The 25,107-nt window shown below is 35.3% G+C and overlaps 1 protein-coding gene across 15 annotated transcripts in view; it reads right to left on the bottom strand.

Annotated features, from left to right (window-relative positions):
- The window catches only part of DMXL1 (Dmx like 1), an 88,521-nt gene that overhangs the window by 4,053 nt on the left and 59,361 nt on the right, over positions 1–25,107 (bottom strand). For 11 of the 15 annotated variants that reach the window (XM_049796283.1, XM_049796268.1, XM_049796269.1 and 8 more), the window contains 16 exons: positions 18,584–18,747; positions 17,463–17,602; positions 17,047–17,132; positions 15,007–15,208; positions 13,610–13,727; positions 12,257–12,319; positions 10,321–10,407; positions 9,562–9,683; positions 9,304–9,445; positions 4,864–4,914; positions 4,548–4,608; positions 3,870–3,997; positions 3,604–3,696; positions 3,044–3,135; positions 2,055–2,107; positions 71–288 (listed from right to left, as the gene is read on the bottom strand). In XM_049796283.1, coding sequence (XP_049652240.1) covers positions 71–288; positions 2,055–2,107; positions 3,044–3,135; positions 3,604–3,696; positions 3,870–3,997; positions 4,548–4,608; positions 4,864–4,914; positions 9,304–9,445; positions 9,562–9,683; positions 10,321–10,407; positions 12,257–12,319; positions 13,610–13,727; positions 15,007–15,208; positions 17,047–17,132; positions 17,463–17,602; positions 18,584–18,747 — 1,820 coding nt within the window. Of the gene's footprint in view, positions 1–70; positions 289–2,054; positions 2,108–3,043; positions 3,136–3,603; positions 3,697–3,869; positions 3,998–4,547; positions 4,609–4,863; positions 4,915–9,303; positions 9,446–9,561; positions 9,684–10,320; positions 10,408–10,429; positions 10,853–12,256; positions 12,320–13,609; positions 13,728–15,006; positions 15,209–17,046; positions 17,133–17,462; positions 17,603–18,583; positions 18,748–25,107 lie in introns of those variants that run through there. The other 4 variants (XM_049796270.1, XM_049796271.1, XM_049796280.1 and 1 more) reach the window with 4 other exon arrangements.

Genomic DNA, 25,107 nt, shown 5'->3' with positions numbered 1-25,107 from the left:
TATGCAAAATTCTTATTGAATTTACACATCACCACCATCTTCAACTCTGCTCCCTTCCCCTCATTAATACCTTTATGTTGCCTTCAGCAGATCCTGTTACAAAATACTCTTCTGTAGGATCAACAGCAATTGCTTTGACTGGAGAATCATGACTCTGGAGTAACTGTTGCTGCTGTTTTTGGCGAAGATCAATTATACATGTAAAGCCTTTTCTGCCTCCAGATATCAACAGCTGATGTTTTGGAGCATATGCTAGCACAGTTGCTCCACTATCATGACAGATAAAAGCTGAAAGCCAAAGCAAAGTAATTTAAGTAAACACGCAGTACTAACTTCAATTTCACAGTACTAACTTTAATTTTCCATCAACCTCGAATGGTTCAAGATGGTAGCAACAGTGACTTTGATGCTGCAATCCAATTGACCACAACCAGTCCATTTATTGCAGTACCATACGTATGTAAGCCCAGGTTCACATCAGACACCCTGAAGTTGCACAGTATCCTCAAACTAAGCAGTTACAATCTGTATGAAAAAAGAGTGTATCTTTTTTTCTATCCTTCTGTAATCACAAACTATTAAGCCTTGACCAGAAACAGCTTCTTTTCAAACTCTCTAATGCTTGTTATTCTAAGGCATATGTTTCCCATAAGAAATGTCCTAAATTACCTGCCCAAATACCTTGTAAGTTTCCACTGGTTATTTCACTTTTAATTTGCTGCTTTTCATATTTGGGTATGCCTACTCCCCCAAACAAGTGGAGGAAGTGAATGAAGATTACAATTACCAGAACAAAGCTTAGTATGTCTGAGACTAGACACTATGAATCCTAACACATGGCATGTAGCACATTGTACTTGTAGTTCAAAGGGCTCTCTAAATTTACATTTAGAAATTCCACGTGTCTCACATACACTTAAGCATTCACCATACTTCAATTACAAGGTGTTCTCAACTCTCCCTGAGCCTAATTCTGTATTTCAGACATTGAAAAGTATTTTTTTCCACTGCAACAAAATATTAGTATTAAATTAATGAAACCCTGCTAAATATTTATTAAATCTCAAAAAGCATACTTAGAGGAATAATTCTTCTAAAGCATTTTTGTAATACTGTACTATAGGTAACTATAAATGCACACACACACACACACACAGGAAGCATTTACAACATTCCACAGTACTTGGCGTAATACATAGAATAAAAGTGCCATAGAAATGGACAACCTCTGAAAGCAAAAAAATGCACTAGTACTACTACAAATATGACAGTTAAGTTCATCTTTTAGTTCAACTTTGAAAATTACTATATAATTTTGAGATCTTATTTGTACATCTGCTTGTTCAATATATTAATAAAAATATTTTCTAGAAAATATGGTGCATTTTTTCATTTACATACCTTCAGAGAACCATTTTATAATCATGGCTTTTCTGAGACAGGATTTTCACAGAGGCAATGAAATACCTGACAATTCATAAACTCTCATACTCTCTGAACAGATAATGTATCTGCAAGCTCTCAATGCTATCTTTATAGTACCATTATTTTGTCTAACAATTGATAAATTTTGAGTGGAGCCTCTCTGATTTATGAGTACAGACACAGCCATAGGAAACTTGAATTGAAGGGTGTGGATGCATATCCTGCAAACGCGTTTCTTGTAACTGTGCTAAAAACTGTAGTTCTAACAGCTATAGCACTTGTCTTCTCAACATGCTAGTCACTACAAGCAGGAGTTGCTCAGAATCTTAAAAAGGAACAGAAATTACAGATATCTGGCTGTCAGGGGTTGTACTTGTGATGCAAAGATACAAGGTATGCAAAGGAAGGTGCTCATGTCCATCAAACCTATCGTTTATATACAGCACTAAATCATTTCTCAAGAATTTGGTTTTATATTCCTGCTGGTACACTCACACAAGACACTGAAAGATGTTTTACTGCTAATATTAAAATTACTTCCCAAAATAACTTTTCCATAAAGACAGACACAGGTGGTTTTTTTTTTTTCTTACTATGATCAAATATTTTGCTGGTTGTATTTTACTTACCATGCACCAAGCTATTTGTAGGTGAAACCAAAGTATCCCAAAGACAAATATTTCTGTAGAAAAAAGATCCGTTTTAATTCAGCAACAAATGTTCCGAAGTATTTTGAACACTTGAAAAAGTCATTTGAATCTTAAAGATATTATTTCAGGCATAAAAGCACTGTAAACAGACTTTCAATGATTACTTTTGAGCAGTTCCCAAATTACTTTCAGTTATACATACACTGCAAGAACATGCCCTCTACACAATCATTCTACAACCGGTTATTCTCATAAAGGATTCACACTGAGATTACAATCTTTCGGTAGCTAAATTCACCTGAATGTTAGCAGTTTTTGCTATTTCTTGATCAAAACTTACTTAAGAAAATAAGTGTGAAATGAAAAGCTATGCACAACTCACTATGTCTATAAAAATAATTTATGACAGGCTCATATGAATAGAATAGACTCTGTCAGTTGGAAGGGACAACAATCATCTAGTCCAACTGCCTGACTAATTTAGAGCTGACCAAAATTTAAAGCATGTTAAGGGCATTGTCCAAACACCGCTTGACCACTGACAGGTTTGGGGCATCAACCACCTCTCTAGGAAGCCTGTTCCAGTGTTTGGCCACCCTCTCCATAAAGAAATGCTTCCTCATGTCCAGTCTAAACCTCCCCTGGTGCAGCTTTGAACCATTCACACACGTCCTGTCACTGGATCCCAGGGAGAAGAGCTCAGCACCTCCCTTTTCACTTCCCTTCCTTATATGGAACATGAACAAGGGATTTGTGCTTCTCTATAAAACCTCCTTTAATAGGTACACGGAATTTAGCTGTAAACATTGCCTCTCTCCCCCTCCCACAAAGAAAGAAAGCAGAAGTAAGTATGTTGCTCTTAAACTGCTTAAGGAGAATCATCAAAAAAAAGGTTGGCGGGGCAGGGCGTGGAAGGAGAGAAAACAGCCCACCACTTCTTTTTTATGCATTATCACAGCAGGTCTTACCTGTTGTCAGAAGACAATCCTGCTGTGGCTATCAAAGATGATGAACTGATGAAAACGAAGTCATTGGCTGTTTTGTTATGACACTGCCACGTCTAAAAAATTACAGTTTAAAAATTATTAATTAAAAAAACCAACGGATTTTGTGTAAGCATGAAATCTTAAACTTCCTCGAGAAGGTAAGCTGTTTTAAAAACAATTTAAAGAACACAAGATATAAAGGTATGTGTATGCATTCTGATACTCAATTTTTCATGGAAGTATACTTTTCAGTCCTGCATTATTGACAATTGACTAACAATTGACAATTATTGACAAGTCTCAAAGAACATTAAACTTACTTCAGACCTAACATTGCATTTTCTACTCTCCAACTTACTAAATATGATTAGGATTTAAAAACTTGTCTGTCATACGGATCACAGGATAGCAATAATATATAATTAAATCTTGATTAATACTGGTTATCAGCACCATCCTCACCCTCTCCTACCTATACTAAAGGGGGAAGGAAATGAGAGCACAGCACAAGTTTATGGAAGCAAACTTAGTTTTCAGCTTACCAAATATGGTTTAGGTGAAGTCCCAGTAAGTGGGCAACATTTCCAATTTGTTTGATATAAACTTATATATCCATCAGCATCAACAATTCCAAACTGAAAAAAGATATATTAATTGTAAATATATATGTATGAATTACAGAGAAGTTATCCACAATTCAGAGAAACTACTTCAGATTTTAAGTATGTGACATTTCTGCTAATTTACAATTATACTGGGGCGCAGGGGTGGGAGTAGAAGGTAAGTACAGAAGCATTCTGCCATTTACCTTATTTCCTTGGTAATTGAATCTCATTCGAGTTACCCTTGAGTTGCCACCAGACCGAAAACATGTGATCTGCTGTGCATGACCCCATTCAAACATTCTTACACTACCATCCTGAGCACCTGTCAGGTCTGTAACAGAAAACATTTACATGACTTTTCATAGGTGTTGTAGCAGTTGAGCAGGAAGGTTGCTTCCAAAATTTTAAGAAATCTTACACCAGCTCACAACATCCTCAAAATAACCAGTGCCACAATATGTGCTACAGTACCTGTCATAGGGTAGGAGTAGTGGGTACCATGGAAACTTACACCTGTGCCATTCAAACTTTATTGAATTGTACTTACTTATTTAATTAAGAATTGTATTTAGATGGTACTGAAATATGAAGCTATTTACTTGGAGATAAAAATGTATCTTTCATCCAAGTCACAAATAAAACAAACAGTGCTTTTTGCTATAAAAACCAGCGCTGTTTCTAAAGGCTAGTATATATCCCCCAGTATTACCTTTTTTTTTAAAATGAAAAATAGTTCAGTAAAATAGGGCCTATAAGCAACTTTTAAAACATATAATAGATTGCTGTGCTAGTATAAAATAGTAGCATACTAAGAAACAGGGCCAATAAGTAAATATACAATCTTTAGATAACTTCTTTTTTTTCAACAAAACTGAACTTACAATATGGTAATGTTGGATGAGAAGCCATTCTTCTGACGTTATTAATAGCCTTCTTGAGCATCTGTTCAACACACAGAAAATAATTAAACAACACTACTGAACAAAAAGTTACTGAACTAGAGCAGTAAGTTGTTTCCTATCAAAATTCCCACTGAAAGCAAGTACTGGGTTTAGAAATTCAGGTAGAAGTCAGTTTCTTCCAAGACTAGTGTAGACGTTAATACTTTTGCAGCTTTACACATCTAGGTAAATATTAACTTTTTGCTTCAGAGATTTATGGATCCAAATATAAACACTCCTTAGACTGCAGTCTTACCTCTTTTCTTGCCAATTCCTTTCTGATTCCATTAAATTTATTGGAATATTCCTGAATATTGTAAGATAAGCAAGAGAGAGGCAGAAGCATGTAAAGAAAGAGGTAAACAAACTTTAACAGAAGTTAAAATTTAACAGAAGTTAAATAGGAATATATTTATTTTCAAGTCTACTTAATTTATTGTCATTGATTGGAAAATGATTATTTGTGGCCATCCAGTATAAGCAATATACCTAGCAACTGGTAAATAAAAAAATTCAAAAGCATTTATAATTTTCCAAATACAGATCCAATGGATTTTCAGTAGTGAATTTTCCTTTTGTTCCTAAATTCCAAACTTTGCTTGAAGCAAGGTACACTACCAAGAATACTGTTTTATTTTGTTGATGAATTCATTAACTGGAAAGAGTTCAATATACGAAGAGAACTGGAGACATTAGACAATTAAGATAAAAACCCCATCCAAGTCGTAAGTCCAACCCACAATAGGAAAGAAACGGTAGGGATTTTTCATCAGGGAAATGCATCTGTATTTTCCTTGCATGTCTCTTTGCTTCTTTTCTTTCTATTAATGTACATCAAAGTTAAGTTTTCATTCTTTTATTTCCTGTTAGTTCTCCTCAAACGGCTACTTTGAGGACTGACTCTCCTCAGAAAATTGTTGGCATCCAGTTTGCTTATGCATATATTATTTACCTGAACATTTGAGAAAGAAGAGGGCCTAAGTTTATATTCGTGCCAGATGTTAACTTATAACACAAACAAAAGGTTGTTGCCAGAGCACTCACTTTCAACACAGCAGCTTACTACACATCAGTAGTAAGCTGGCACTGAACTACTTTCATAGAATTATTTAGGTTGGAAAAGACCTTTAAGATCATCGAGTCCATCCAAGACTTTCAACTGCTATAATTTTGTGCAGTATTTTGTTACTACTTTGTCACTGAAACAGTACATAACGAATCAAGTATTTTAAGCATGCTATTATCCCCCGGCCTCCAATCATATCAGGGTGTCAACTGGAAGGAGGTATGAATTAAAAAAATATTACTTGGTCCATATTGCTAAATACGATCCAGAGTTGAAAAGCAATGTCCTCCAAATTTTTAGTTTGCAAACAAGATGGAAGAAAAACACTTGGAAGAGAAATAATTTCTTTTCTTGCTAAAGTTTCCTGGGGTTTGGATTAATGGAGTAATTGCAATCCTCTTGATTACATTGTAGAAGCAGACTTAGATGTTTCAATTCTCAAAGCTTTTATTATTTGTTGAAGAGTAAGCCTTATGCCTGTCAGTTACCTAAATTTATTTCCAAACACTTTCCTGAAGATAAAAAAAATAAGATCTTCAGATACATACTTTCCTTTTTTCCTGTAAGTACTTTAAATGACAAGGAAAAAAGCTCAACGCTTTGATAAGTTTGATAAAACACTGGTGAATAAAACAATATATACATTTTAAGATTTAGGACAACACAACAGTGGATGATATTCTTCAAACATCAGTGCATATACAAATCAGTAACTAATTGCAGTACTTTGCTCTCTAAACTTACAATTTATCTCTATGTGTAAGTGAAAGAACAATTATTCATGCTCATTCTATTTCTTCACCAAAATGAGGGCTGTGTTGAGTTTTACAGCTACTAACTTTTAGCCAGAAGTCATTGGAAATCATCTTCATTCAACAGATAAGCCTGCATCATGATCTCCTAATGCCTGCTGGATTGAACTTTGGAAAAATGCAAGCTTACAGAAACAGGCCTCTGAAAGACTATGTTAACATAAATCTCTGGTGCAGCATCTCTGATTTAGAAGCCAAGTAACTTTATCAACTGCAAATACTTCCATTATCAATGTAACTGACATTTGATATCGCTAGCCCTCAGTTTGCCCTTAACAATAGCTGATGGCTAGAACACTGATTGCTTTGTTGGAGAGTTGGGTGCTTTGGGCCTAATGTACAGTAAGACTAAACAATAAAAAAGCTTAAAATCTGACCCACCAGTTATTAAACTGGTGAATATTGGTGTTGGTCATACTGGCTTGGAAGACAAGCTGCCAAACATTACCTGAGTTTCAAAGCTGACGGTACATACTATTTACTTCAATGCTCTCATAGAAACACCTCCTGTAAGAACCGTGTAAAACACATTGTACTGAAGGACATGGTAAGTGAGGAGGCTTACCGCCAGATATGAACTGTGTAACAGGAAATGGTGAAGAAGAGTAACAGAAAACCCCTAGAGCTAATAAAATGTTTTTAGCTGCCTGAGTATCAAAAGTTCAATAGCCTCCCTTGCTGATGGAAGTGAAACAAAGACAACAAGACTGAAAAGCCAGCAATGGTAAAGAACAGCGGACTATATCTACTAAACGGGGTGCAATTTATGGAAAAGCAAAGATGAGAACAAGGATCAAAAGCAGTATCCGAAGGAACAAAGTAACAAATAGTAGCAACAGAAATATTTTGGTGAAGCTGGTTTTCCTCCAGATAAAAGTCCTATAGTAACACTATTTTTTCCCAAGAATCCCTCCATCTTCCTTCATTTACTTTGTCCTTCATTCAGTACCTTTGTCTTCCCTCCCTAATGGACAGGTGTCGTTGTGTGCTGTGGTTGGTTCTCTACTCTGCCGCAGTCAAACAGTATGCCAGACAAAATTTAGGTCCAAATTTTAACAGCAAACACATTCAACACAAGCATAGCCATATCTCTTTAAGTAAGAAAGTATAAAATAGAAAGTCATGTAAGAATAGTTTACATTATTAAATTATGTAATTACTATGTTGAGAAACACACAAACACCCTATATATATATATATATATATATACACACACACACACGCGCGCATAAAAGTGGAAGTGAGAGGAGAAAGTGGCAAAGGCATTCAAAGAATACTTGCAGAAGAGACCTGATTGTGAAACCAGTGCTGCAAAACTGGCAAGCAGGATCAGTAGTTCCTAAACAGAAGGGAGTGGCACAATATCCACTTCCATGTGTGGATAACATTATCATTCTTATAATGCTCATTCATATTTACTCCTCCTAATCATCAAATATTTTCAAAAATCAACTGCAATACACGTTAACACATGGTTCTTCCATTCTGCCACCAGTTACGGACTTGCTCTGAGCTGTTAAATGCCACAAAGTGCAGCCAAGTCACAAGACTTCAGGCATTCAGTTATCAAGGAAAACTCTACACCTATGTGCAGACAGCCTGAGAGATATGGGCATCTTGTATGACCATTTCAGGCCAATTAATTGGCTCCAAATAAGCATCTGCCAGCTAACTAATCAATACTGCATAGGAACTAAGGTAAGTATGTCAATGACCAGACTAGAATTATAATTTGATTTGAATTAAATCTGAGCTCATAGCTTTTTGCTTAGGGCCAAGCTTCACTCCAGACACAGAAACTATTTCTAAAAGTAAGAGCTACCCTTTGTGCATGTGTCACATCTATGATAAGAAGGATCAATTTGCTCATGTGGACATAGTCACACTTTACTGGGTGTCCCTCACTCTGTTGTATTTCAGAAATGCTGAACAGCAAAACTGATTATCTCCTCTAAAACATGATCTTCAGGAGTGAGATATTTAATAACACTACTAAGTAGAGTTACAGCAAAATTGCACAGCACTTCAAAGAAGACAGAGCTGACAACAACTTTGGAGATAAACAGTCGTACATCAGCATGATGGGTAGTTCAAACTAGGCATGAAATTTGCAGCTGGTCCTATTTTTGCAGTCCTGCCTTCCTCATTGTTCTTGTGAAACCAAGAATCCCCATTTCTCCCAAGTTCAAGTTGCTCAGTTTCCAGAGTTTAATTTCATTGGAAGCCTCTGTCCTGCCAGTGAAATCCACTTTAGAAGTTCATTTGCTGTCCTTTATATAGTACAGGCTCATACTAATATACAGTGCACTACAATGGTACTTCGTAGTAAAGCAGAATTTGGTATTTACTTTTAAGTAAAAACTGGAATAGTCTGGAACTCAGAATGAAACTTAGGATTATGCTTAAAATAGAAGGCTACCCTGATATTTCACACAAGTATGTCTATCCAATCTTTACAAATTTACATCCTGAAATCTCCCGAATATATGCTTTTCAGATACAGTATTTGGCTTCAAGTCATTAACAGACAATTTAAGCTGCAACTTCTTACCTGAACCTGATTCTTTATTTTTAAACAATGTATCTTAAGTAAAGAAAGCATATATGGCTTGACTAAAAACTGTGCTTGCTCAGCTGGTCTATCTTAAATTCTGTGTGGTATAATCAGATGATTACAAAAAATTCCAGCTCCTCTTGAATACACAGAAAAGCTACATTTACTTACATGCTAATTGTAAAATATAACCAGCAACACTGAACAGACAAAAGGAGAGAAGTAGATAGAGTACATAAGGCTAATCTTTGACAAGCAACTTACCACAGATGCACCCCTGCCAGTTTGTGTACTACCAAGCCAAGGCATATTGATAGGTGTGCCGGGATTACTATGAGTATAAGGAGTGGTTCCCTGAACATTTACCAGATCATCACGAGCATGTATAACTAAGAAATCATCAGCCCTATAAATGAAACAACATTATAAGTTACATTGAAAACAACAACATTAAATACCATGCTTTATTACATTGATTTATACCACAGTCAAGCTGTGATATTGGAAACATAGAAAGTATACCCTTTATTTTCTATTTCCACATCATCATCAACCCAGGTATAGATTTGTGTAGCTAAAATCGCAGAAACATCTAATTCTTGAATGTCATGACTCGATGCTATTGCAATGCAGTTCCGATTTGCCTGAAAAAAGTAACACAGAGGCAGATACAAAAGGTATACTCAAAAAGGTGGGTTTTTTTGATTCTCTGGTTATGGTACAGTTCACAAAAACATACGCTTAGACAATTTACAAACCCCAAATATTTATGTCTACAAATCTATATACATAAACTGTCTAAACTTGACATTTCTGTTTTAAAAGTTTATTTGCATCTGGGGTAGCATCACATACTATTTGTATTTTATGCTTCTCTCAAGCAGCTTTAGTTTCTCCTTGCTTTCCTCAGAGGATAAGCAAGACATAACTATACCACAATGCTTGCAACCAAGCTCCCCTCCTCCACTAGTTAAGGTTTAAATAGTTAAACAGGAGAAGAAAAGATGACTTGCTGGTTGTTTTTGACAGAAGAAAAATATTCCTACACACAAGCTTAAAGAAAAAGTATAGGCCACCACTCCCTTCCCTGAATCCATTGTACAATAAAAAAAAGACAACTGGTAGTAGAACTGTTTAATTACAAAAAGATAATTATGAAGTGCTTTAGAGAAGAGAGCGCAAAGAGTTCAAGCTATAGCAGGATATCTCAACCATTCACATTGGGACTACACCTGGTGGAAGTACAACACAATTAGATTATCCTACCTTCTTTATACTCACTTTATTGACTGCAAAAGCAGTAATGATGTCAGACTCTTTATGGATTATTCTTGCCTTGCCTTCTGGGTATCCACAATCTGTTTCTATCTGTATTTAAAAAGTAAAGCATATTTAAGTGCAAACTTCTATGCAACACTTCTTTTTACTGGAAGTACACAGACCAAACACTGGATCATATGAAGTTTCATGTATTTTTTTTCTCAATTTTAATTCTAAGAAAATATGACAAATATAACCTGTAATAATTACAGTAAACCTGTTTCTTGCGTAGCAATCTAGCTTCTCACTGCCATGTTGAGATTACCACAGCAAGCATATTGTGTCAAAGAAGTCACATTACTGTGTTCATTCTCAAGTTTTTCAGGAATGCTGAAAACCAGTGAGGCTACAGGCACACTTGGGGGTGTTGATAGAAAGTGAGTCTTGATGCTTTGTTCTTAAAAAAAATTTGCTGAATCTTCTCATGCTCTTAGCAAACACTTTTTGCCACTGAAACTCATGCAATAGTCCAAAAGAAGGTGCAGACAAGATCCTGAGCAGGAAAATAAATTCTTAGTTTGTCAGCTTACTTATTCACCATTCTCCACAATTAAATAAATCTGGAATCCTGCACAATCCAGTAACACAAATTTTTTTACTATCACCTTTTCTTTTTCCTTAATGTGATCTAATGTTGTATTTGTATCTTGTCTACCTTTTTGTATTTTAGAAATGCATGCAGGTATATGCCAGCACACAACAAAACTCTAAACTCTATCAGCACTGTAGTACTCCTGTTCAAAATTAAAGAGCTCAGCATTGCAAGTATTAATCTGATAGATTACAGACTCCAGTCTGTTGTAGTGACAAAATAATTTTACAGTAAAAAAAAAAGCATTGCCAAACAAATGGTAACATAAAAATTCAAACCTGAACTACAAAACCAAAATTTTGTATTTTCTTCAAAACATAAAGAATTATTCTACAACTACTGTTTCCTAGTCTCTCCCCTTCAATTTCTTATTTCTCTGGTCTTCAAAAGACTTAAACAAAGATATTTTAGTTTAAAAACCTAAGATGGTGCTGTCAAAGAACTGCAAACAGTCTTTTTCAAATCTGAAAAAAGTCTCTGGCTGTTATACACCATGAAGTAGAACACCTATTTTAAGATTAAAAAAATTGATACTACGGTGTATGCAAGATTGCACAAAACTGCAGTGACAAACAGATCCCAAAACATGATCTGTGTTGTGTGCTGAACAAACCTGCATAAAATCAAGATTATTTTTTCCCCAGTCAGTTCCAATTACCTATTTGCTAACACTGCTTAGCCTAAGAACATCACAGGGCATTCTTATTTCTGTCTTCTCACTAGTTTTGTAAAAAAAAAGCCTGAAGAATACAGTATTTCTATGCCTAGAAATGCAACCTCTTATACCTTTTTAGTCTCTCATACCAATCTTTTAAGAAAGTTGCTATAAACTTGTTATATGGGTACATCTGTCACCATCTTAAAACTAAGGCTCAGTGAAAATTTTTGTAGCAAACTAGTATCATGCAACAAACTGCTCTAACTTCACTTAACCACCTTCACTTATAGGTAACTATTCTAGCCATCTCATACTGGTGAAAGGTCCTGTATGTGCTATGTTCCCATAGTACTACTGAATATTATTCACTTGGGCAAATCTCAGCCTCAGCTCTTTGCTTGGCATAGCTATGGAATTTGAGAATATATATTGTTCTTACCTGGTTGTTTAATCCAGGTTCTAAGATACATTTAGTTTCAGATAGGATTTATAACAAGCCTAGTTTAACTCGATCTCTTGCAAAACTGAATTTTTAACTTTATTTGCTGTATCAGCAAAGATTTTTGAGGGAGATCAGCACCATTTCAAAAAGGTAATATTTCATAATGATGTAAGGTCTAAATAATTTGAGCATTACTACTCTGTACCTTATTGATGATGGGTTCCTCCACCACAGAATTTTTCATGGTTTCACTGTGCTCCTCTAATGACTTCACCAAGGAAAGAACAACCACAGAACAAAGAATAAAGATAAAACATAACACACAAGGTATCAAGGAAATCCTTAATTCCTTGTTGTTTACCCCAACGCAGAACAATTGAAACACAACAGCATGTTGTGCACACACACATATGCAATTTATGTAGTAACAGTAATTATCAAACTCTGAACTCTATATTCAGTACAGAAGACACCAATTTACCTATTCTGTACTGTAACAGCATCTTGTCCATCTTAGAAGTCAAATTTCTTCGAAAATAAGCAATCTCCACTGACATTTTATCAGCAACAAGATCATACAAATAAAGCCAACATACCTATGCTGTGTAAAGCTGTCAATGATCCTACTTGGAAACATATAAAGCACATCTAAAATATTACAAAATACATTTCCATAGCAACATGGCTGCATTAACATAAGACACGATCAGAAATGGTGCATCTTCAAAGGACAAGACAAAAGGAACAATATTCCTTTTAACTGCAATCTGTAACACAATTAGCCACAAACACTCAAAACAAGCTAATATTCTAGTTGGAACAGGACAAAGATTAGCTCATACAGAACTCTTTGCTGCCATGGCTTTACTAGTCATGAATACTCTTTTCCTGCACGTTTAATTTGTTTAGATCTGCCTCCTTCTCCTATGTTTCTGCTACTCCATAGTTCTTCTATAATACAAGTGACTTTTTCAAATTATTGGGAGTAGGGTGAGACAGAAAAGGAGCAATAAAAGAGGGAGAAAACGCGCAAAACCCCACTACAGAACCACAACTTTAAAAAATTTAACTGAATCTGCAACCTGGAATCCAGCTAGACACTGGGACAAGTTATCAAGGACAGAAATATTAACTGTTGTATGACCATTTTTCTTATTAAAGTTGAATCATAAACATGATCGAAAGCAGTGGATAAACCTAGGATGACTACAGTAGGGGCAAACACAAAGTTTTACAAGTTTGACTGATTAGGTTATTGTTTTTAATCTTTGAAATTATGAAGTTCGTCATTCTTTTGAGGTGGCTTTTATACTGATCTTAACAAAGAGGCTGACTGTAGCTAAATGCTGTTAGTTGTCAGTCTACAGTCAAAGACTGATTTTTGTTTTCAGTGAAACAATGGACAAAGATTTTTAATATGAAATACTGTAGATTTAGAGTCATAGCCAAGTATATTATCCACTCATGCTCTAGAAAGTAAACAAGCCAGCCAAATAACCTAAATAAAAGCTCATAGATTGACCTGCAATATTTTATGCATTTTGTATACCATACTAACCTCATTTATGCATCGCTTCTTTGTAAAAATATTTCTGATAAAGGTTTCCTGGACTTCTTCCTGTTTAACCAAGTACTGCCACAGCCTCTTCACAGACAGTGCAACATGACTGTTAGATCTACAGAACAAAGTTGAAATAAATATTTACATCATGCTAATACTTACAAAAGACTGCAATATCTTATATTCTAATCAACCTATGGTCAGGAGAAATGCTGAACCAAAAACTACAGCTCTCTGAACACTGCACAAGACCTATTCAGAAGCATTCTAGTACAATCTTCCTGATAAACCTATGTGTGAGAGAAGATACAAAAGGAAGAAGGAAAAGAACATGTAGCATTTTCACCTCCTATCTTCGGACAGTGAGGAAAAATCTCTTTAAAGAGATCACAGAATAATAAGGTCAGAATATAGATTATTTGTTAGTTCACCTCATTCTTTACAACATGAATCATTTCTGTTTGTTACTAGTGAGTGCTTCTATCACATGGACAATAAATGACTAATGCTTCCTGCTAGGAACACTTCATCAGCTGTGTAAAATCTCTGAAACAACCACGACTTTTCAGTAACAAAATCAGAAGGACTGTAGAATCAGATCAGACTTCAAATGTTTATGGTCATCCCTAGAAACTGTATGTTCAAACAAAACTTGTAAACACAAATATAGCTGCTTATGGCAGGCCAAAAACCATCAAACCCTGAATTGCTTTAAATCATAATTTAAAAATAATGCCAGGCAGCAGATATATGTTAAGATGTTCCTTTTTAATCAACTCAAGTTACTAAAACTAAATATGACAACTGTGAGGTATTTTACAAAAAACAGACTTTCTGTTGATTCTGCCACCACAGGTGATAATAAGATTAAAAAGGCAGAAGTCTGTTTAAGAAGTGACAATTTAAGAAACTGAGCATACTTTTCTGGCTAAACATGCAATTATGTGGAGTCACAACTATGCAAATATTAAATACAGTATATATTTCTTCTCTGATTCTAGGAAAAAATACTGATAAGAATGTAATTATATTCCCTCCAAAGGTGGGGCAATTATTTAATTCATTGTCACTCATCCTTAATTATCTCTCAGGGCAAATTCATTGCTCTTTATTGTCAGCCACAGTGTTTCCACAGAGACACTCAAAATCAGTAAGTTAAGCTTCAATAAAAGAACTTTAAAAATGTTGAAACTTTTGATTGTTTTTCCTGATCTTGCTTTGGACTAGAGATGCATGAGTTCTGGTGTGTATCCACAATTTCACAATGCATTAGAGCAAATCCAGAAACTGGCATTATATAGTTATTGAATTATGGTCTACCACATGCACTAACAACATAATGCTTGATGTATATTAAAGATATTATAGTCAGTGTTTATAGAAATTAGACTCACCTGAATGGAGTGTTTGTAGGCTCAAGTAAAGTTTTATGGCGAAGCAACGCAGGACCAGCAGCTAGAGCATCTTCAGAAGCATGAACTGAAATATAATATTGAGGTGGACCCCCATATAGCTCAAGACGTCGGAGAAGAACTTGTTCCCAGCGCTGTAGTGTTTTCAAAACTGCATGGCATATTGGGGAGCTAACTGGAAGCTCTAGAAAGACAAGTAAACAATAATAAACTTTCCTTCTCTATTAAAACCTTGGCAAAGATAATCCCACTGCTAGAAAGCTGAAGTATATTTCAAATATCTCTAAAAGTAAGCTTTATTCAAACTTCATCTTCATATTTGCAAGTATAAGAAGATGAACTGCTTTGTACTATCATTGCTAAATACAGGAACAGACTTCTCCAATGCTGATGGAAACGAAATATCATGGAAGAGATCCTCCTGGAAGCTATGTCAACGCATATGAATGACAGGCAGGTGATGAGAGACAGCCAGCATGGCTTCACAAAGGGCAAATTGTACCCAACTAATCTGCTGGCATTCTATGATGGACTGGCTGCACTGGTGGGCAAGGGAAGAGCAACTGATATCCTCTACTTTTGAGTTCTGTAAGGCCTTTGACAAGGTCTCACACAACATCCTTACCTCTGAATTGGAGCAATATGGATTTGATGGATGGACTGTTTGATGGATAAGGAATTGGCTGAGTGAGTGCATCAAAAAAGAGTTACAGTCAATGGTTCAATGTCCAAATGGAGATCAGTAACTAGTGGTGTCCCTCAGGGGTAAGTATTGGGATCAGTACTTTTCAACATCTTTTACAAGGACATAGTGGTAGTGAGTGCACCCCCAGCAAGTTTGCAGATAACACCAAGCTGAGCGGTGCAGTTGATTTGCTAGAGGGAAGCGATGCCTTCCAGGGGGACCTTGACAACCTTGGGGAGTGGGCGCATGCGAACCTCATGAAGTTCAACATGGACAAGCGCGAGGTCCTGCACCTACATCAGGGCAATCGCCAGTATAAATACAGACTGAGTGACAAATGGATCGAGAGCATCCCTGCAGAGAAGGACTTGCAGATACCGGTGGATGAAAAATTGGCAATGTGCAGTTGCAGCTCAGAAAGCCAACCACATCCTGGGCTACATCAAAAGAAGGGTGGCCAGTAAGGGTGAGGAAGGTGATTTGCACCCTCTAATTTATTCTCATGAGACCCCACCTGGAGTACTGCATCCAGCTCTGGGGCTCCCAGTACAACACGGACATGGACCTGTTTGAGCAGGTCCAGAGCAGGACCACAAAAGTGATCAGAGGGGTGGAACACCTCTCCTATGGAAAAAAAAGGCTGTAAGAGCTGGGGTTGTCCAGCTCGGAGAAGAGCCCCAGGGAGATCTTATCGCAGCCTTTCAATACTTAAACAGGACTTACAAGGAAGACGGAGAAGAAATAGTGGTTATAAACTAAAAAAAGACAGTAGATTCACATTAGATATAAGGAAGAAATGTTTTTATGATGAGGATGGTGAGACACTGGAACAGGCTGCCAGAGAAGCTGTAGATGCCTCATCCCTCGAAAGATTCAAGGTCAGGTTGGACAGGGCTTTGAGCAACACAACCTATCAAAGACAGGGGGCTTGGACTAGATCATCTTTAAAGATCCCTTCCAACATAAACCATTCCATGAGTCTATGAAAGAAGGAGTAGGAATGATTTAACTTGAATTACAGAAAACTAGAGGGTTTCCACCAAGAAATAAATATTGTAAACATTCTTGTATGACTAAGAGGCTAAGAAAAAACTAAATATGCAGAGACTTCTGCTAACTACTAAGCATTCCTTCTCACCCACTCATCTTATCCACTCACCATGTTATTTCATAAATATAACTGTATGATGAACAGTATCAGAACAATTATTCCTAGATCATGGAAAAATTAAGAACTTTTGAACTGAAAATAAAGCTACAACATATATATTATTTAACAAATTACTGATTTAAAATGTGGCTAATAAGTATAAAAAGACAGCTTTGCTGCTTATTACCTGAAAGATCATGTCCAGCCAAAGGGTAGAAAATCTTCAAATTGTGAAGTACCAGCTGAACCATTGCCAATCTCATGAGTGACCAACTAACAAGAAAGCACAAGTCATTTACTAACAAGAAAATAAATTTCTCACTTACTCACAATTAGTATTTAAATTTAGAGCTTTAAATTACCATTATAAACTGCTAAAAACTACAAATAGTATTTTCGAATATTATAGATACTTTGAATTCAAAAGTCACTATACCATGTATTAATAAAATGAGTAAAATAATCATTGTGAAAAATTAACTACTAAGTCTAGATAACACACTGCCATGAAATATCAATTAACTGGTATATTATCTCAAAAGTAAAAGGCCAGAAATGCAAGCCTAGCCATTGCAGAACATCTTGTATTCAGAAGTTACTTACCTGTATGAATTTGAATTAGAATGCTCTTGATTTTGTGAAGTTGATGCAAACACACCTCCATCAATGTCTTCATCATCTTCACCACTTTCCTGACTCTCTTCTGAATCATATTCCACTCTACTTTGCGATGGAAGAAAAGGCTAAGAATTTAAACAATGTTCCTTGAGTATCTTCTAGCCAATATCTAGTTTTAACTTATCTTTCAAATAATACAACATTATAATGTTTAATGCTTTTCCTAAAAAAGCAGGCATATCATCTTACTCGATTTACTAACATTTGGAGTTTGTACATCAAAAGGGTAACTGTCCGTGAGCACTGCACACTGTAACAGCTTAACTATTTTTTACATTACTCAAAATTCTAATGCCAAAAATGAAAATACTAACAGTTTTCCAATTCTTATTTTGCTTTACTTTCACATCATATATATCAAACCATACATAGGACACACAAGCTTGTTGTTTGTCAGAAAGAAGCCAAAACCACCAGTGTATTTTCTCCCTAATTCTTCCAAGGGCTCAGAGGACTAAAGAACAAGAAAATCCTATCTCCTGTCTACAGAGTTCAATATTTATAAGTAGTCCACCATCAGTGTCCCACTGTGTTATTCAGTCTTTGCTATTTCTTTTTTGTCCTTGCTGATATGGCTAATATTTGATATAGAAATGTGCCATACAACTCCATACCATTATGTAACTTTCTAGAAAGAAAGATCTGTCCCAGCAGACTTGACAGAAGGCAACATAATTTGATTTCTAGTAAGTATACACATCTATGTCACCCATTTGAAATGGATGATAAAAAGTTTCTCACACTTCCTTGTTCATCTAAACAGCTGATGCATAATTACCCATATATTTGTACTCTGCAACTGTAAAAAGCAATATGTTTTGTTCATACCATTATCTGAAAACAAATTAATTTCACAACAACAGGTTTTAAGCAGTGTCCAAAAATACTTATAGGCAGCGTTTTAGAAAAAGCTAAACACAAGTAATAAAGCCAGGCAGCTTCTATCACACACCTAAATCAATACCTAGAATAAAGACTTAGAAGAAAAAAATTACCATTCCAGAATTGACAGAAGATATTTAACTGTCATAATAGCAAAAAATTACCTTTGCAATGAAATAATCCCAGATGCTAAGCTCAGGAGGAATAAATCTTTCTTTGTGAGAGGGAGATTCTTGATCTACCAATGGCAATGCAGGCAACTGAGAACTCTCTTTTGGACAGGTTTTTGATGAAAGGCTGTAATGTTTTTGGTGTTTCTCTCCATCATCTACAGAGGAAGGAAATAGAGCATATTGCTTTAAATTGTCCACTCCACCTCCCTACTGCTTTTTATAAAGGGATTTATAATACAAAGTAAAAATATTTCTCTTTACAAGTTTTCAGAATTTTATCTTCATATTTCTATAGAAAATAAGCACACAGAATGTTAATCCTCAAATATCCAAAACTAATACATAACTAGAACTCCAGAAGGGGAAAACTTCCAGCACAAATACAGAATAGTAGAGTACATGCATAACTGCATTAGCAGCTTTCCTCCTACAAAGATGACAAATATTGTTGCTCAAGCAAGAACACTGCAAAACTAAATTACTTTAATAAGCACTACTGAGCACTGATTACCCTTGAGTTTTAAGACAAGCCAAGAGTCTTGTCTTTCAGAATACATAGTGCAAATACCTAGGCTTCCCATTCCTATTCCAAGTTTTAATTCCATGTCTCCTTCCAGGAGAGATCTGTACTTTTTTCTAAACAGTATAATTCTGATAAATTCGTATGTCCTGACAATATATTTCTCCAGCAAATATAAAATATGCCATTTTAATGAAAACAATCCAATATATACCTCAAACAGGAAAGGACCAATTATTTGTAATAATACCATAACTTAAGGGGTCCCCTCACTTCCAACATTGACTTTTTTCAGAATAAGAAGTGTCTATGAGAGATGTATTTGAATTATATTCTTGATGATTACAGTACTGAAGGAAACAGCTCATCCAAGCTATCAGAAATACCTTAATGCACTGATATCACAAATGAATGAACAAGCAAGCCTCATTTCAGATCCCTTATTTTCTTATTAATTGATAAGTATCAACTTCACAAATATGGAAAAAGTAATGGCTTACTTAGAGGCTCACGTAACTATCTGATACCCTGAAATCATTCTGGTTCTTAGTAGGTGAATTGTATTGCAATATAGCCTTTCTGTTAGTAGAGGAGGAATGATACTGATTGTCACTGTCCCTGAACAGTAAGTTAGTGTTCTGGCTCTCCAGAACACTTCTGAAGTAGAAGGGACAAGGGAGAAACAGAATCATATCTGGAATTTAATAAAACATGCTGGTCTTCATTCATCTTCCATCACAGACAAAATGGACTTGGATCCACTTCCTATTGATTGTAAATTTTTTTTTATTATTATTTTCAAGTAGATACATGTAATGCATGGAGATTAGTTTTTATAGTGAAACAATTGAATGGGTTCAAGACTTAGGTAAAACAAAAAAAGCTAAAACATTAAGATAAAAAGAGAGTGATTTTTTGAACTGCCTTTTGAAGTCTCAAAAAATCTCAACACCTATTTAACCAAGTACTGAACATTTACTTTTTCTTAAGCATTTCAAAATCTCCCTTTTCCAGTTAAGGTTTGAAAACTATGACATCACCCAAAGAAATCACAGAACACACTTAATTTTAAGTGAAAGAAAAAGCAGTTGGGGAATAAGAGTACAGAAAAACTTTTTGGTTGTTTCTTGTTTAATTAAGTGGGTTTTGTGTTTTGCGTAGAGCAATAATAAGACCAGGCAGTTAGTCATAAAAGATCTCACCTAAACACCTCTTAAGTAAAGGGCAATTGTAAAGTAAATGGGTTACATATAATTTGAGTCTTTGGCTGATGTAAAAGCAGTAATAAATAGGCCCCAAGAACGCAAATCTGCAGGCTGAAAGACCTGACCTGGAGATTAGATATCCCTATCACTGAGTTCAAGCATCAACATGTTGGGCCACTGGTTGCAAGGATGACTTAATGTGAACATAACAAATGCAAATGGGTGCTTTATTGTTTCAATCTTCCTTACTCTCTTCTTCTAACAAGGGCCCACAAAATTAACTTCCACTGAAGCTTCTGAAATCACCATCTCCGGTTAATAATGCTGGGGATGGCACAAAAAGAGCCAGCACCCCTGTGTATGCCTGGAGTGAACTACTACGAAAAAGTATTTCCTATACCCTTATTTTTTTTGTTTACTTGTTTTATCCATAGGAAACTTTGGAATCTTGATAGATGCTTGAAAGACTATTTCCTTCAAATCTCTTATGGGTACTCCAATCACTTGAAAACAGAAGGTCTAACACTCTGGACTAAAGAAAAACAGCACTCATTTAAGAACAGTTATTTTCCACACATAAGACTTACATGCTCATAACACAAACTTAGCCGACTGTAAACCCTGAGGGAGGTAAGATGCAAGTTGATTTTTAAAAAAAAAACTTTTGGGTTTTGTATACCTCACAACTATGATCCCGTCTCCCCCCCGCCCCTCCCCAAATGGGCAAATTCTCTGTATTCACAGTGGCTGATGGAATTTTTTTCATAATTTCTGGTCATTTTTGGACCAGAAAAAAATTGTTTTTCCAAGGATTTTCAAAAACATTTCTGACCACGTATGAAGACAACCATTACTACTACAAGCAGGTAAACTAAAAAATAATTTATATATAGGATCTAACAAAAGCTGAAGACCACATCTCATCTTTCATCTTGAAACTGGGATATTTTAACAGTCTGTGTTGCACTATTATACTGTATCATAACTACTTTTTTTTCCTGTTAGGGTTATTATTTGAAATCCACTTACCTGTACTAAAGTTGCAAATAATAGCTGCAGTACAATGCATTTTCATTTCCTTACTTAAAGCTCATCAGCTAAGAGCATGCACATGCATAACTGTATGAATTTTTAGCAATTGCTTAAAAAAAACAGAAATTCACTAGGCATGAAATAAGGAGCAAGTGTTGCATAATACAGAAATATGCAAGTATATACTTGCAGCTTGTTTTTCTAAGCAGAATTCAAAAAGCAAATATTTTTTTTCCATTCTGCTGTATCAATCTTTGTATTTTTAAGAATACTGCAGGCTAGCCATTACAAAAAAAAAATCAATATTTAAGGCAAATTAAAGTACAACCATCTAAGTGGTTTGAAATATACTCTACTAATGCCAATTTCATTTTTTTTGTCATTCTAAAAGTCTTTAAATAAATTAATAAATTCATTAAAAATCCAACTTTGTCACTTGGAATTTCAAAACAGCAATTACATTCACTTTCAGATTTCTCACTTATTTCTAGTTAAATCTCCTTTACACGTTTTTTGCATTCAAAACTTTTATAAGTAAAATGGGACCAAAGATAAGACAAATATAAAATTTAAGTTATTTTCCAAGAATATTGCAATATTTCAGACAAGGAAAATGCTTCTATTTCTCCCAAGATCCGACACATGCAATGATATTTCAAAGACCTGTTGTCCATATCACCTCTCTTTCACCTTCCCAGGAAGAGCTAAAAGGTAGCTCTCTTTCAATTTCCCCAAAAAACTAAAATGCATGTCAGAGTTACTGTTTTTTATTGAAGACAGTGTGCAGGCATGAAGTGTCAACACCCCAACATCCTACGAAAGATGCAAGTCTTCATTAAGCAAGCTAAAATTATGAAAACCACCTCTTACAAAAGCATCACCCTTGAGTACAGGCATCAACAAATATCAGTAGTGTTGAAGCCCAGAACAGAGTAGAATAACAGAGACATGACAAAGATATAGTGATTTTGAATCACACCTTGAATTGTTTTATTAAGTGTAAAGCCCTGCACAGATTTCTGTAATTCTTTGGGAAGCTATGAAAGCCAACTAGAACAGTAGCTTGGTGAAAGTCTACAGTGCTGGACATTTCAACTTCAAACTGAAGAAGTATTTGCATTTTGCAAGGTTACAAATCCTGAAGTTTTCAGCATGATATTCTGCTTACTCACAGGCCATGGATCATGTGGCCAAGGTGATGAATTTAATGAATTAGCACTCAACAGAAGCAACTGCAATTAAGTCCCATAAGCTGCAGCTTGATTACTGTATGTACACAAGACTATGAATTCTTTGTTGTATTTATGCACCATTTAATGAGTAGTGATTCACTGAAAAGCTCAAAGCAAGTTTAATATAAACTTTCAGATGTTTCTGAAGACATTATATACCTTGTAGGCATTTCAATAAGCAGTGAATGGAAACCTCTCAAAAAATTATATAAGCACAACTAAATACTTGATGGCATACACAAACTTTGTTGACATTTCCTGTTCTGACCATCTAAGGCTTTTTCTACTGAGCCAAAATAACTCCATCATTCACAGTGCAAACACTTCAAGTCAAACTTCTAATCTGTTTTAATGGGTGACTTAACCAAGAATAAGACAGTAAGAGTGAGAAGACGAAGTCTTTAATATAGAATAGAAAGGCCACACAAGTAATGAAGTACTCAGTACTCCAAAGTACTGTAAGAAACCAAGCCGAATATTGCAATCTCTAATTCTGAGCTGGAATTCAAGGCAATTATTCTCACGTTGATGTCAGTTTCCACTACTAACAGTACCACAGGGAATTCTGCATTAAAAAGGAGCAGTTTGGCATGGCTGTTGTAGGTCCTTACACAAGCTGAAAGGCTTTAAAACTTGAGGAATCTGTATCCTTTCATCCATTCTGAGATTAAGCCATTTGTGGAGATGTCTAAATATGAAGACTTTTCACTGTTGTTTCAGATTACTGGTGAAACTGAGTAGCAGAAAGCTTCTAAGGCAGAGGCAGTACTAATGCAAGTTCCGTTTTTGTTGTTTCGTTTTAGATTCTGGATGAAACCTATCTCGCAGTAGGTACAGCAAGAAGGTAAGTGCAAGAGTTCTAAGGGTTTATTTTTTCTTTACAATTGCCTAAGCAAAAGTTGGCCAAACACCAAATTCATCTTCTGCTTAGATGCTTTGTTACTCTAAATCAAACTTTTATAAAATCTGTAATTGCAGTATGCTTTCTAGGAGGTCATGAATAACGCTTTGCGGAGAGCAAGTGAAAACTACAAATTAATTCAGAAGATCTAACAAGAGAAATACATACATAAGACTGACAGCAGGACTGCACATCCTATGGATAAATTTTATGTGCACATCCTTACTATCAGAGCATTTGTTTCTCAAAACCCCTGGCATGTTAAGCAAAACTCATCACAGTAAGAGCTGACAGTTTATCATTTCCCCCTAGCAAAGTACTCTGAAATAACCTTTGTGTTAAAACTTTAATTGCTCAGAAAGGTAGGAAAGTCAGCAGAGAAAAACAACTCATCTTTATAGTCAAGTATTATCAGATTTCTGATCTTCTGCATCTGAAACCCAAAATGACAACTTTAAGTCTATAAAGTATACTTGTAAAATACTCAGGCTTAGGAAGCAGTTTTGCATTTAATTTACTCTTGTAGCATGGAAAAATTGAATATATGAAATAAAATTATGGATTTCTAACTGTTAAAGCAAAATTCAAACCTTTAAGAACCCACTGGATTATAGAGAAATTAGCATCTCTATATAGACTTGAGTTGCAAAACAGTTTTCTGAGGCAGTTTAGAAGAGAACCAATATGGTAAATATGATTCTGAAAGATCTACTATAATCAACAATAGGGTTATTTTTCAGATGCTAATTGCCTCTTCAAAAACAAAATATACCCACAATTTTAAGACATAATGTAAATTCTGAAATGCTAACCTCATTTATCAAATCATTTGCTGTAACTATAAAAACAAGAAACATGGCAGGAAAATATAACATGTCAGGCAGCTCTAAAGAGCATTCAAACTCCTATGCTTTGTCTGATCTTTACTGTGAAATTGGCAATAAAACAATAGTTTTTCATAAAAACTAATTCCTAACAGAAGTCAGGATTTTACAAGACTACCAGGAAGGTTTTTTTGGCTCCTGTTTTTTAGTTTGTGTCTAAAAAAAAATAATCATATTTATTTAAGAGAAATTTTATATCCAAAAATATTATATGCTCAAGTCAACTAAAGCAAAGAGCAGAAAGGGAAATCATATAACTGTCTTGGCCAGAACTGCACATAGTACTATAATCTTTTAAAACAAGTTTGAAACTTGGAGGTCAACATCCACATTCAAAGTGCTAAAGGACTGGAAGGACAAGGAGAGAAGACATGCAGGACATATAGTGTTACTATATTAGAATTCTTAGTGTTATGAATTTTTGGCTTTTGATCTCTATTAGGAAGTGAAAACATTCACAAGAATCTAAAAATAAACTTAGGAGAAAAGAGTATAAGTTATGTGTAACAAAATGGGAAGTTACGTAAATCTAAATCACATTATGGAAGAACGTGCCATAGTTGATGGGAACAAGCATTTCAGTCACTTCAAAGTGTTCATTTCTAAGTGTCAGAAGAAAGAGGTAACAGTAAAGGCACAAAAATATAGCTGATTTTAATCTGACTCCTCTGCCTCACTGGGGTTCTACTTTTTTTCCTTTCTTCCTTTTTTTTTTTTTTTTCAAATTTACAGTGTCAGAGA

The sequence above is a fragment of the Accipiter gentilis genome, chromosome Z, assembly GCF_929443795.1.
Source record: "Accipiter gentilis chromosome Z, bAccGen1.1, whole genome shotgun sequence".
Lineage (NCBI taxonomy): Eukaryota > Metazoa > Chordata > Aves > Accipitriformes > Accipitridae > Astur > Astur gentilis.
Note: the sequence above shows the minus strand (reverse complement) of the source record. Positions and strands in the feature narration are given on the sequence as shown.